We start from the raw sequence: 13,619 nt of genomic DNA, 5'->3' as shown, positions 1-13,619 counted from the left end.
AGCTCTAGCTACCAAGGTTTTTGGCCCTTTGTCAGTCCCATGTTGGGCCTTTTCAAGGATGTTTTTGGCTGTGAGGCTAAAATGAAGATTCTACTTGGTGTGTATCCATGAAAGCATTATTTAATAATTCATATTTTAAAATATCAGGATCTTTTCATCAGTGTACTTGTTGGGTAACCTGTTCAAAACACAAATGAATGTTGGCCACTCCATTTACTGCTCTTCTCTGGGGAGAAGATGTATTGTATGGTTTGTAATCTGAGAACTCTTGCTTTCATGAATATCAAGGATTATAGACTCTGAAGACAGTCTGTTTAGTTAATTAAAGCCGAAAAATTCCAACGAAAGGTTTACATGTTCTCCGTTTTACATTCCCCTTAAACTAGGCTTTTTGGATGTTCTATGTGGGTTATTGTAAAGTGTTTTGTTGCCGAAGTTCTTTGAGTAAAATGCCCTCATTTTTTTCTTTATTTTTCAGGAACAAGCACATGAAGTAGTAAAGGGAGAGGAGGTTATAGAATAGTTTAGAATGCATTTCAATAGGCGCCTTAGCAATGGCGAATTATCTTTTTTCTAGGAAAGGTATCTCTTTAGTTATTAAACTCAGCTGATATTCAGTAATATCCCACCAAGAAGATTGCATTTGCAACCAAAAAGCAGTATTTCTTCCAAATGTGATGAGTGGAATTAAATCTTGCCATTTATAAGGACTTATCTTTGTCTTTGAATCTGTATTTGGTAGTCTGGTGGATCTTTAATGAGGAAAATTTAGTTTCTAAAATTCTCTGTTTTGTAACATGTATAAGTTGATATTGTAATTTTGTGTTTCATGGCACAAGGTTCAATGACCCAAAGAAAAATCTATTTGACAGTGTATATGAGTAGGGTACACTTTGATTCCAGGAATGGAAGCCTGGGGGGGGCTGGGATTTTGTTCCTGAATGGCCTCTCTCTGCCCTCAAAGTTATGGAAACCAAGGAATATGGCCCAGCTATGCCAAAGAACTTGATGGAGAAATTTTTTGAAGGTGAATGAAATGATTTAAAAATGTTAGTACAGGTAGGTGTAAAATATTCTATAAAACACTAAATACAGTAGGGATTATTTTGCTACTTGATAAGTTTACCTGTGGATCCAGAAGCATTTTGATGAACTTATTGCTTATGCTCAAATTAATCTTCCTCCATTGATGCCAGTTTGATTAATTTTGTGGTGTCACAAAGAAAGCTACAAGAACTGCTTAATTATTGTGTAACTTTTTCTGTCTCTGTGAGGGGGAGAAAATGTACTGTTTAGATGTGCCTGTCAAGGTTCCTCTAAATTATAAGGCTATGTACTTAAACCTCACTGAAGGTTTAGAAGAAAATATTCTTTCTGTACAGGAGTCCTTACTTGATGTAAGTACAAAACATTTATTTTGGTTTTTTTCCCTGTGTAATATGTGGGTATACTCTTTTTTTTTCCGTAAAGATCTCATAGATTGTTTGTTCTTAGTGAATTTTGTGTCTTTGTGAAATCATTTTGTTACCTTTCTCTTTAATCACGTGTGGTATACTGACATGTTGATGTGTTCTGTTTTGTTTTTAGGGTTTCTTATTCTTTATATCTTTGGATCAACTCTAATACAGCTAATTCTCAAAATGATTTTTCAGTTACCTTTGTGAGCAGGTGATCAATAAGTCAAGGTCTTGGTGGTTAATATCAGTATCACGATAACTTTTTTTTTTTTAACATCTTTATTGGAGTATAATTGTTTTACAATAGTGTGTTAGTTTTTCCTTTACAACAAACTGAATCAGTTATACATATACACACGATAACTTTTCATTGGACTAGAATAGTTTTCTCTTGTTGCATCTTTAAAGAACCAAATGGACTGAGAATACCTGTAAACAAACAATCCAGTGAATGTTAGAAATAAGTGGGTGAGGAAGCATCCCCCTTCCCCACCTCGCAGACCCCACTTACATTCCCAAATTTGACTTCACCAAAACTCAGTTAACTGTTGGGGCATTCCTTTCAGACCTTTCTTAGAATATTTTTATTTAACTTTCACCATATGCATTTTAAGAACATTTTTTGATTATAAATGTAATACCCAGATATGTTTTATAGCTACATTTCATTTCTTTTATTCTAATGGCAGAGAAATTGGGGAGGGGACCTTCCATACACTAAGAAGCAGCTCATTTTTTTTCCTCCAGGGCTTTATAGAGAATTTAATATCTTTAAACTCACTCATCGCATAATTTTACGGGATTGATTTACACACTGTGGAGGGACTCGGTCAGCTTACTAATCTAACTGATGGTGCTTAACTTTTAAAGAGAAGTGATTATAAGCAGTCTGTTGACTCTTTAGTAACATAATATTTGAATCTTATTATTACAAATTTTAAGTCATTATATTGGGATTTGAAGAAAGACATTTATAGATATTGAAGTTCAACAAATTAGACAATTCATTTGTCTCTTTGTCACGGTTTATCTTGAAACTTGAGTGAATTTATCTAGTTGTTATAAGACAGAATACTAGGGCTTCCCTGGTGGCTCAGTGGTTGCGAGTCCACCTGCCGATGCAGGGGACACGAATTCGTGTCCCGGTCCGGGAAGATCCCACATGCCGCAGAGCGGCTAGGCCCGTGAGCCATGGCCCCTGTGCTCCACAACGAGAGAGGCCACAACAGTGAGAGGCCCCTGTACTGCGGAAAAAAAAAAAAAAAAAGACAGAATACTAAAGATGTAATTTTTGAAGGAAAATGGAGAGCAAAGTCATGTGCTTTTACGTCAGTTTTAGAGTTATGCTTTTGACAGTGCTTTATCTGTAAAACCCAGAATCTTACAGCTTCTTTTTACTCAACTGTTTATAAGAGCCAACCATTGTATATCTTTTCATCATTGGAACTGGACGGCTGTCTACTAATTAGTCACTCCCCAAGAGGTTTCTATCACATTATTGGAGCTTTTAAGGGCTTCTAGGCCATCTGCTGCTGCTACTCTTATCACCTGGGCAAAGCGCATCTGGCTACTCAGATTCCCTTGGGGGGTGTCTGATTGTCAAGTTCTCCAGGTCTGATTACTGGTAGAATCCATAACATGATACAGCACGATACAGCGATCGCACCATTATTATGACTTGCTGTGTTTGCCTAAAGAAATTTTAAAATCCTGTTGTATGTGTGCTTGAATCTAAGACCTTTGTAGAAGAAGGTAAAGCCTTCTAATATAAATCCTGATGTTTATGTGTTTCCCTTTCCCCAAGTGAAACTATGAACGTAATTCCTGTGGAATTTAAGACATTGATTACATAGAGAAATTAGGAACTTCTTTGACTTCTACAGTCAAAATCACTTGTTCCAAGGCAGCTTTGGTTTGGCATCTTGTGTTTAAGCCAATGTGATATCGACGCTGACCTTCCTGTCTCAGTTGCAGCAGTTACTCACAGACCTTCCTCACGATATGCTGGATGATGATGACCTGTCCTCCCCTGAATTCCACTATTCGGACTGCAGTGAGGATGGCAGAGAGGAAGAGTAAGGACCCCAAATCCCTTTCACTTGTATATCACAATTCTATGTCTTTTTCTTTAGATTCTCTTGCAGGCAATAATAATGGATATGATTATAAAACTGTAGACTAATTCTTAAACTTTTAGATGAAGTTTGGAAGTAAAACACGTTAAAATCTTGGGGTTCTTTGTGATGTCTATGTCCAAATAAATGATAGACTCTAATCTAAAGTATTGATTTTTCTCAAGACCACATCATTCTGAGCAATTGGTGATGAACTGGAATGAGCATCAAGTGCTGCCTAAATCTCCGAGTGTAAATGTAAGTATCTGGTGCGATAATGACTTTGACGAGGGTGGGAACAGATCTTAGTGCTTTTCTTTTACTCTTGTTGTCTAATAGGACTATAATGAGATTCGGGATGTGTATATTGGAGAGAAAAGTGGCAATGGCTGGGAAGAGAATCAAAGTAGAACCGAAGACCAGCATCCTGGGTATCATCCTGAAGGAGGTGGAGATGAAGGCGGTAGTGGTTACAGTCCTCCGAGTAAATATGAACAGACTGATTTATATCACCTTCCTGAAAACTTTAGGCCATATACCAGCGGTCAGAAGCAGGAATTTAACAGCCAACCAACCAATGTAATCACATTTTCTGATCCTCAAAGGAATCATTTTCAGGTATTGTAAGAACTTGACTTTACTTTCAAGAATTTGTGTATGTGTGTACACACATTTGCTGTGTGTGTGTAATTAAGAGATATTCGTAAGTGCAACAGTAAGATTTAAGTACAAATATTGCTGAGAGTGCATTTATTCAGGCTCATGCTGAATTAGTCATGCTGTTTTCTGTTTACAATCTAATTAAATAATCTTAAATGAGAATTTTAAAATAGAGACGACTTTGTGGAAATGAACATTAAAGGTTAAGTCTGTCAAAGAATAGCCATTTCCATTTATTGTTGCTTCTGGCTTCTACCATTTACTGTGCTCCAGTGAGAAGCTACATTCAGGTATCCTGATATAGTTTGAAAGCGGTTAATCCCCTAGATGACACCAGTCAGTTACCCTGATTGTCTGGCTCATCACCCTTATCACAGATTTTGGGTCAAATACTTCAAAGCTGATATCTGTTTTGTGATGATATAGCAGTAGACAGGATGAATGTTGAGGAAAGAAACACTTTTTTTTCCTCCCTGGGAGAGTTTGATGAAGCGAGGCCTTAGGATACAGTTAGCTGCTTCTTAGACTTTCTCAATGACAGTGAATGCCTCATTTTGCCAATAGATATCCTGTGTCACCTGGTGACAGGATAATTTTTTGGTCCTTTTAAGGTGGTCATTTTCTCTTCCATCTCTATAAAATGTTATTCATTCCACAAAAGTTACTGAGTATTTATTGCATATGAAGCATTGTATCACGTTCTTGTTATTGCATATGTGCATTTCCACGATGTTGGCATCATCTAAATCATTCTTAAATATTTATATACAATCTTACTGGAATTCTTGAGTGTTATTTACGGAATTGGCCCCATTATATGCTCAAAAGTACAATTGCAGGCTTTCAATGAACAGTGTTAAATAACAATAAGTGCTATTTTTAAGCAAAGATGTATGTTTAAAATTTGTAATTGTACCACAATTAACTTCTGTAGCAAAACTAAGTTGTCTAATTCAGATAACTTTTGAAGCAAAGACCAAATCCTAATTGTCAGTTTCGTTTATCATCTTGTAATAGCAATTTGGTATGTCACAAGGTCCCAGTTGTCAAGCTTTGGAATCATATAAAGTGACATATAAACCTTATCAGTCTTCTGCCCAGAATAATGGCTCACCAGCCCAGGACATTGCAGGAAGTGACACATTTGAAGGCCTGCAACAGCAATTTTTAGGAGCTAATGAAAGTAGGTATCAAGTTTATGTTTATTTCTTAATCACATAATTGAAGAACTTTGAGCACTTTGAGCATGTTCAAGAATTATTATTTTTTTTTAAGTATGATAATGGAATTTTTTTTAAAGAGTCCTATTTTAAGAGATATATTCTGAAGTATTTATGAATAAACTGATAATGAAGTCTAGAACTGACTTCACATATCATGTTGTTGGGGGGTAAATTTGGGTGGGGATATAGATAAAGCAAGACTGGCCATGAATTCACAATCGTTGAATCTAGGAGACAGGTTCATGGGATTCATTGTAGTCTTCTCTCATTGTATTCTTATATATTTGAAATTTTCCTTAATGAAAAATTAAAATAAATTTTCTCAGCTGTATATTTTAGTCATTCTAGTTGGTTAAGACTTCATTAACTTCATATATTTTTTTAACTGAAATCTAATTTGGAAAGTGAAATGTAGTTTTCCTTTCAATCTTAGATTTTTCGTTATATAGAAATGTAATTTAGTTAAGTCAACCACTATCTTAATTTTTTCTTTTGGTTTTTAGAGTTTTACTGCAATAGGCAACTCTGATATAAATTACTTTATACTCAAAATTAAAACTAGACTTACATCTCAGGTTTAGTCATGTGACACTTGCCAAAATAATTTCTTTTACATAGTGTACGTATCAATATGAATGAGAAAAATGCTACTAGAGAATTTTGAGGAGATCTAAACATTCAAAACCAAACTTGCACCTGACTAACCTGAATCAGTATTTTCATATGTCCAACTTTTGTTATCATATTCTCTGGCATGTGAAATGACTTCGTTATTGTGCATGTTGAAGAGCCACTGTGTTTCTAGAGTGTGACAGCAAGTTTTTTCTTTGTTTTACATTTAAGAAGCCTGGGGGTGGGGGTGGGGCTTCCCTGGTGGCGCAGAGGTTGAGATTCCGCCTGCCGTTGCAGGGGACACGGGTTCGTGCCCCGGTCCGGGAGGATCCCACATGCCGCAGAGCGGCTGGGCCCGTGAGCCATGGCCGCTGGGCCTGCGCGTCCGGAGCCTGTGCTCCGCAACGGGAGAGGCCACAACAGTGAGAGGCCTACGTACAACAACAACAACAACAACAACAAAAAAGAAGCCGGGGGGGAAAGTCATATTGGATATTCTGGGTTTCTGGCACTGTGCCAACGAGAAAACTGGGCTTAGTGGCTGTAACTTCATGGTGCTGCTTCCATCTCATGCTCAGACTACAGGATAGTTACCGGGGAGGTGGCCAGAATGCCCTTTCCCCCAAGGAATCATCAGCAAATGTTGGAGGGTAGCCTCTCTTTTTCCTGAGTTTTTGTGGAAGTGGATAGTGTGTATGCCATAACTGTTTTGGGGTTGAGTAAATAAGTATCCCAACAGTGGCCTGACATCTTGGCGTTACTGTTTCAGTTCTGCTGTGTTCAGTTACATTTATAGCTCCTGGTTGTTTTGCATGTGTCACCTTTCATCACTTCTTTAACAGTCTGGATTTTATCATGTTGATTTATTTTTTGTTTAAGTCAGTTACACATTTGCCTAAATTTGACATTTGGAAGTTAATTAAATAACTTAATGGTAGTGCCTAATTTAGTGATTATAGCTTCTTAGTAACAGTAGTTTAAAAAAATGAGTTTGAAGAGAGGAGTGGTTTGTAGACTGTGTTTATTCCTAGGCTAGCCCTGTTCTAAGGCCCAAGAGGAGTTTGACTTGTAGCAGTTTTCAGTCTTCAATTTTTGGGGGTTTAACCATGTCTTTTTTTAAACAGAAGACTGTTTTATTTGTTAGCATGTAGAAGCATTGTTCTTGTAGGAAATGAAAAATATTTGTCATTGTGTAGTTGAAGGATTATCCTTCTCCTACAAATCACGTTTTTCTTTTTTTCCCCCAATGATTTTTAAGTGGTCCTTAAAATGATTTTGTTTGTTAAAGAAGACCTCAAAATTCTTTATTAATCTATTCTTTAATTTATTAATTCAGAAGTTCTGTGCCAGTATAAATATGCGTTCATTCCTGCTTCAAATAAAATAGTTTAAGAAGGATGTCTAGCAATTTTCTTTGAAAATGGTTTTATAGAAGTTGATGTACTTTTATTTTTTCAATTTTATAGAGCATGGAACTCTATTCCTTTGCAATTGATATATACTTCCTTTTCTTTTTCTTTTTTTTTTTTTTTCTGGCCATGCCGCACAGCTTGTGGGATCTTAGTTCCCCAACCAGGGATTGAACCCATGCCCTTGGAGGTGAAGGCGTGGGGTCATAACCACTGGACCACCAGAGAATTCCCTATACTTATTTTTCATTAGCCAAAATGGTAGCGATTCAGAGTTATACACCAAACCAGTGACTTTTCAAACTTTTCTGGAAGTGACCATAGTAAAAAGTACAATTTTTACATTGTGATGTGGTCTGTAGTATTTATCTATATAAATATTATGTAAATGAAACAGAAGTTTCACATAATAATACTTATTTCTACTACATGATACACTCTGATATATTCTAGTTAATCTTGTTACCAAACCAAAACTTGGGTCTGCTCGCCCAAGTGTAGTAAAGCCAATCTACTGACACCGGGTTGTGGTGAGGGAAAGTGCAGCATTATTGTAAGGTGCCATACAAGGAGTTTGGGCTTTCTGAGCATCAGCTGTCCCGGGCTTCTTGTACGGCACCTTACAACAAACGCTGCACTTTCCTTCACCAGAACCTGGTGTCAGTAGATTGGCTTTACTGTGTGTGGGTGAGCAGACCCAAGTTTTGGTTTGGTAACATTTTTAATTAAAAATGCTAGTCACAATCTGCTGAATTGATTTCATGATACTCTGATGAGTTGTATTTGTAGTTTGAAAAACATTGTCCTGAATGACCACAAATTTATATTTTGATATGCTTTTATCTAATAAATTGTCTTTAATTCCAAAGCAGACTCTGTAGAAAATATGCAGATGATTCAACTACAGGTTCTTAACAAAGCAAAGGAGAGACAACTAGACAATTTAGCTGAAAAGTTAAATGCAAGCGAACGTCAAATTAGATATCTGAATCACCAGCTTCTAATAATCAAAGGTAAGATAACAACTGTTGGGTGCTGTCATGTATGAGGTCAGTTGAGCTAGATAGCTTGTTTCCAATAACCTCATTTTAAATAAGAAGCTTAGGTTGATGTACTTGGTCAGGGGCTCAGAGTGAATTAGTCAGCACGAAACAAAAATTCAGGACTTTTGACCCATTGCCTTGGATTTCTCTCCAGAACATACACTTTGAGGTCCTCATTATTTCCCTTCTCTCTATTCTGTTAGGATCAGTGAACATTATTTAAATATGCTGATAGCATTCCATCCTAAAAAGTTGTTGTATCCTTATATGGTTTACCTCCAATTCCCAAAGAGACTTGTGTTTAGTTTGCAATACATTTTCTGAGCCTACAAATTAGCACAATGTTTTAATCCAAGTAAGAGTTTGTGATCCTGAACTGCTTTGGGAGTGCCAAGGAGAAAATGCAGTCATCTCTGGGAGAAGCACATAGTGTAAACACAGATCTCACGTTATAATTGCTTACTCTTTGTGCTTTCTGTAGTTTTGGTCAGTGTTGAACTTTCCTTTGTAGAATAATTTTGTGACTGAACTCCAGCTCATTTCAGACTTGATAGTGAAAAGATCTCTTTCTGTAATGCTCATGAAATTTATTTTGTTAGAACTTGTGAACTGTTTTAATAAAGTATGTGGTAAGAATATAAGATTAGGTGAATTTAAGCGTTCATTGCAAGTATGTATAGAAAGTAATTTGTCCTCAGATTCCTTCTTTGGTTAGCAGGGGTTTGTCATATCTGTGTAGCTTCTCAAGTAACAAATACTGAAATGATTGTTAGGGGACCTTTTGGTTCTCAAAGGGATACATTAAGACTTTTGAAGAGAGTGGTTCCTGTTCTGTAAAAAAAAAAAAAAAAGAAAATTGGTGTCACATTCGTTTTTGAAAACTTTCTAGTTTTCTTGAAGTCAAGTGAAGTTCATTATCTGAATTGACTTAAATACTACAACATTTATGTGATATAGATCTGATATTTGATAGAGATTGTGACAATTAGGGTCTCTCTACAGTAACATATTATTTATATAAAATTTTTAAATACTCTAGATGAAAAGGATGGTTTGGCCCTCAGCCTTCAAGAATCACAGAAACTCTTTCAGAATGGAAAAGAAAGAGAAATTCAGCTTGAAGCACAAATAAAAGCACTGGAGACCCAAATACAAGCATTAAAAGTCAATGAAGAACAGGTAAATATTTGATCTTCATTACTTATGGTAAACGGTTGTTTCTTACAATGAAATGTTAGTTACTTAACGTTTGATATTGTGGGACTAAATTTAGAACTTTGAAGTTTACACCTTCTTTTACCATAAGCCTACATTCCTTTCCCTTTCCTTGGAGGAATGGGTCTCCCATCTACCTAGTCATCTATACACCAGAAATCAGGGGGCGGGGAGACATCAGCTCCTCTGCTCCCCTTTGTCCAGTCAGCCACTATGTTCTGTTGGGTCCCCTCATTTCTGTCTACATGTCCCTAATTCAGGATTTTACCATTTTTGCAAAAGTCTCTTAACTAGTCTGTAACGTTTTACCCCTTCTCCTAACTCTTTCATCTGGCCATCTGAGTAATCTTTCTAAAGAACAATTGTAGTTATATCTTTCCATTGCTTAAAGCCTTTCAGTGACCCTGCTTTACTTGTGGGGTGAAGTATGGTGTCAAGATGACTGTCTGATCCTTCCCTTTCTCTTCTCTTACTCTTCTCAAACTCTCCTCAAACTCAACAGTCTGTTGTTTTTATGTACTCGTATGTGCTGTCTCCTGTCTCTGGAATGCCCTTTCCTCAACACACTGCTATTTCATGAACAAGACCATGCTCAAGGGTTTTGTTTTCCTAAGTCTTTCCTGTTTTCTTCCCCAAGCCACATGATCACATCTGTTATAACAGACCTAGAACATCTTGAAGGCAAGAATGGTTGGCCCTCATGTTAGTAGCCGCACCATAAACCCAATGCCTGGCACATAATAGGTGGTCAGTACAGTGTTCAAAACTGACCTAACTTGTGTATTTTTTTTTTCCTTATGTTGCTCTGTTCTTGCTTTGATACTATCATGAGTATAGCTTTATGATGTGTTTTGGAATTTGGTAAACAAGGGCTACCCTTACTATTCTTAAAATATTTAGTAGCTCTTTTTCACATTTTTCCTTCTAGATCTTGCAAATCAACTTCTCATGCTTTATACAAAATCTTGTTGGGATTTTGATTAGTGAGGCATTGTAGTTACCATTTTATGGATGGTTAACCAAGTCTTGGAGAGGTCAAATTACTTTTCCAGGATTACAAAGCCAGTTACTGCCAAAGCATCAGAACCTAAATTTTCTGACCCCAACAGACTTGCCTTTAAAGTGGTGGCACATTCTTTGATTAATGAGATGGGTGGCCATTTGACTGTGGGAAATAGTCGCAAGTCACTGGTAACCAAGCCTGGTGGTGGGTGATTCACGAGAGTAATACCATTTTGGTGGTGAAAAATGAAAGTGACCTGGTTTTAGATGAGATTTGTGGCTAGTTCTGAGGAAGGTTAAATGGAAAAGGTTAAAGAATGTTGTCTCATGTCTGGTTTCTTCTCGTCCTTAAGCTCTCAGCTAAAAACAGAGAGGACTTCCCATCCACCTTACATCTAAAGTAGCCTATTGCTTCACATTCTTACTCCCCTTCATTGTGTCCTATTTTATCACTATTTTAAAAATATCTGAAATTATCTCTTTTGTTTACTTGTTATTGTCAGTCTTTTCTCACCAGAAAGTAGTAGGACTTTAGACCTTGGCTGTTTTTGTCATCATGTCCTTAAGTGCTTGGAACCCTGCCTGGCACAAAGTGTCCACCTTATTTACTGAACAAATGAATGAATGTCTTAAGCAGTTAAAGTGGCATTTGGATAAATAGGCAATCTTTGGAACAGAATGAAGAAGAGGCCTCATTTGAAATTTTAATTTTTGTGTGTAATATAGATTATCATCATTTTAAACTTTTTGAAAAATGGTAATTATTAAAGAGTTGAATTGCTTTTATGTCATAACCTACATAATCTTTTGTAATCTTTTTATAAGTTAGAAATTGCATTTATAAAAAATAAAGTAGCATAAATTAAAAAAGCAACAGCATCACCAAGTATATTAGTTTTCTATTGCTGCTGTAACAGATCACCACAAACTTAGTGGCTTAAAACAGCACAAATTTACTACCTTACAGTCAGAAGTTCAGAAGTCTGACGTGGATCTCATTGGGCTAAAATAAAGGTGTCAGTAGTGCTGTGTTGCTATCTGGAGTCTCTAGGGGAGAATACATTTTTTTTTTTTTTTTGCCTTTTCCAGCTTTTAGAGGCCATCTGCCTTCCTTGGTGTATGGCCCATTTCCATCTTCAGAGCCAGAAATTACTGGTTCTGACTTCTCTGCCTCAGTTTTCCTCATTTAAGGACCCTTCTGTGTACATTGGGTCCACCCTAGTAATCCAGGACAATCTCCTTATTTTAAGGTCATCTGATTAGCAACTTTAATTCAGTCACAGCCTTAATTTCCCCTTGCCATGTAATATAACATATTCACAGGTTTCAGGGGTTAGGACATGGGCATCTTTTGGGAGCCATTATTTAACTTGCTACACAACTATTTCATAACAACTATACAGTTACAGTTTTCAAAACTTTCTTTTTAGTAAGTGACCATTGACAGGTTTCATCAGTCTCTCAAGAAACAGTTGTCATTTTTCTATGACCTAACAATTGGATTTCCCCTACACTTGGAGCAAAGGACGGATGCAAACAGCACTGGGACCGGTATAGAAGCAGCAGATTCCTTGCCTGGTACCTATGTTGCCATAATTTGCGCAAAATCCTCTTTCACTCTCCTCGAACAACTACAGATTTTTTTTTTCTCCGTGAATAATGTTTCCAGCAACCATAGGCCTGGTGGGTCCCAGCTAGGGAAGTCTTAAGGAACTAGAGCCACCATGGGGAGACCCTTTCTTCTCTACTTTCATTTAATTAAGCGTGGTTGATTTTTAGAGTTAAAATTCATAAAGAGCACAGAGTCAAAATATCGTAAACATAGGTGTCCTGTGTGTATTTACTAGATGATTAAGAAGTCTAGAACAACTGAAATGGCTCTGGACAGCCTGAAGCAGCAGCTGCTGGACCTGCGTCATTCGGAATCACTTCAGCGTGCGAGGGAGCAGCACGACAGTATTGTTATGGGCCTCACAAAGAAGTATGAAGAGCAAGTGCTGTCCTTGCAAAGGAAATTGGATGCTACAGTTACTGCACTTAAAGAACAGGTTGGGATGATTTCACATGAGCAACTGTTATAAACAAGTAAAACTGGTTATTTTTTATAACTGACATTTTGCAATTCATCATATAGAAATGCTGGATGTTTGCAGTAGGTGTATGAGTATAATTTAAAAGTCCAAAGAGTTTTATCTATGAATATGCCTTCAAGACATCTTACTGGAAATCCTTCCTCTTATAGGATTGGTTAGTAGTTTCTCAGCTCTCACATTACTAGTCCTTCGTTTGTCGAGTATTTGTGCATATTGTTCACATGACCTAGAAAAATCCGGACTGAAAGGAAGGAGTGTCTGGGAGCTGGCCTGGACTTGAGAGATTGTCCTGGGAGCTAACCGGGAGGAGAAGGCTTTTCTTGGGTCTCCCAGTGTTTGAGTTATTAACCTGTCAATAAAGATTATCTAGATCTTGGGAGAAGAGTTAATTTGGAGAATAGTGTAATCAATAGGGAAGAGATCCTAATCTAAAATCATTTAGATATGAAACTCGAGCATATTTCACAGTTTTTATTTTATCTTTGCCCCAAAGAGAATAAAATGTTGTAAGGCGAGGGTGAGCCAGATAGTGGGTTCGCTTGTGCTCCAAAACCCCAGGGAATCAGTTGAATGAATAACATTTCAGAGATCATTTTTCTCAAGGTAATTTCAGAATTAATTTAACCCAAGGAAAGAAGAGAAGAATAATAAGATGTGAGGGTCTGGAAAATCCCACCACACTTAAAATTCACACTGATTTGGGTTGTTCTTTCTTATTTATACAGCTGACTCTAAATTTTTCCATGATTTAGGTAGAGCTATATAAGATTGTGTTATTGGCAATAATAATT

At 36.9% G+C, this 13,619-nt stretch overlaps 1 protein-coding gene across 4 annotated transcripts in view; it reads left to right on the top strand.

The window, feature by feature from the left end:
- CEP152 (centrosomal protein 152) overlaps nt 1-13,619 on the top strand; it is a 100,732-nt gene that overhangs the window by 18,904 nt on the left and 68,209 nt on the right. For all 4 annotated transcript variants that reach the window (XM_067030704.1, XM_059058588.2, XM_059058586.2 and 1 more), the window contains exons 3-9: nt 3,426-3,532; nt 3,757-3,829; nt 3,911-4,189; nt 5,249-5,414; nt 8,345-8,488; nt 9,558-9,697; nt 12,583-12,783. In XM_067030704.1, the coding sequence (XP_066886805.1) occupies nt 3,426-3,532; nt 3,757-3,829; nt 3,911-4,189; nt 5,249-5,414; nt 8,345-8,488; nt 9,558-9,697; nt 12,583-12,783 (1,110 nt within the window). The remainder of the gene's footprint in view (nt 1-3,425; nt 3,533-3,756; nt 3,830-3,910; nt 4,190-5,248; nt 5,415-8,344; nt 8,489-9,557; nt 9,698-12,582; nt 12,784-13,619) is intronic.

This window comes from Kogia breviceps, chromosome 3 (genome assembly GCF_026419965.1).
Source record: "Kogia breviceps isolate mKogBre1 chromosome 3, mKogBre1 haplotype 1, whole genome shotgun sequence".
Taxonomy (NCBI): domain Eukaryota; kingdom Metazoa; phylum Chordata; class Mammalia; order Artiodactyla; family Physeteridae; genus Kogia; species Kogia breviceps.
Note: the sequence above shows the minus strand (reverse complement) of the source record. Positions and strands in the feature narration are given on the sequence as shown.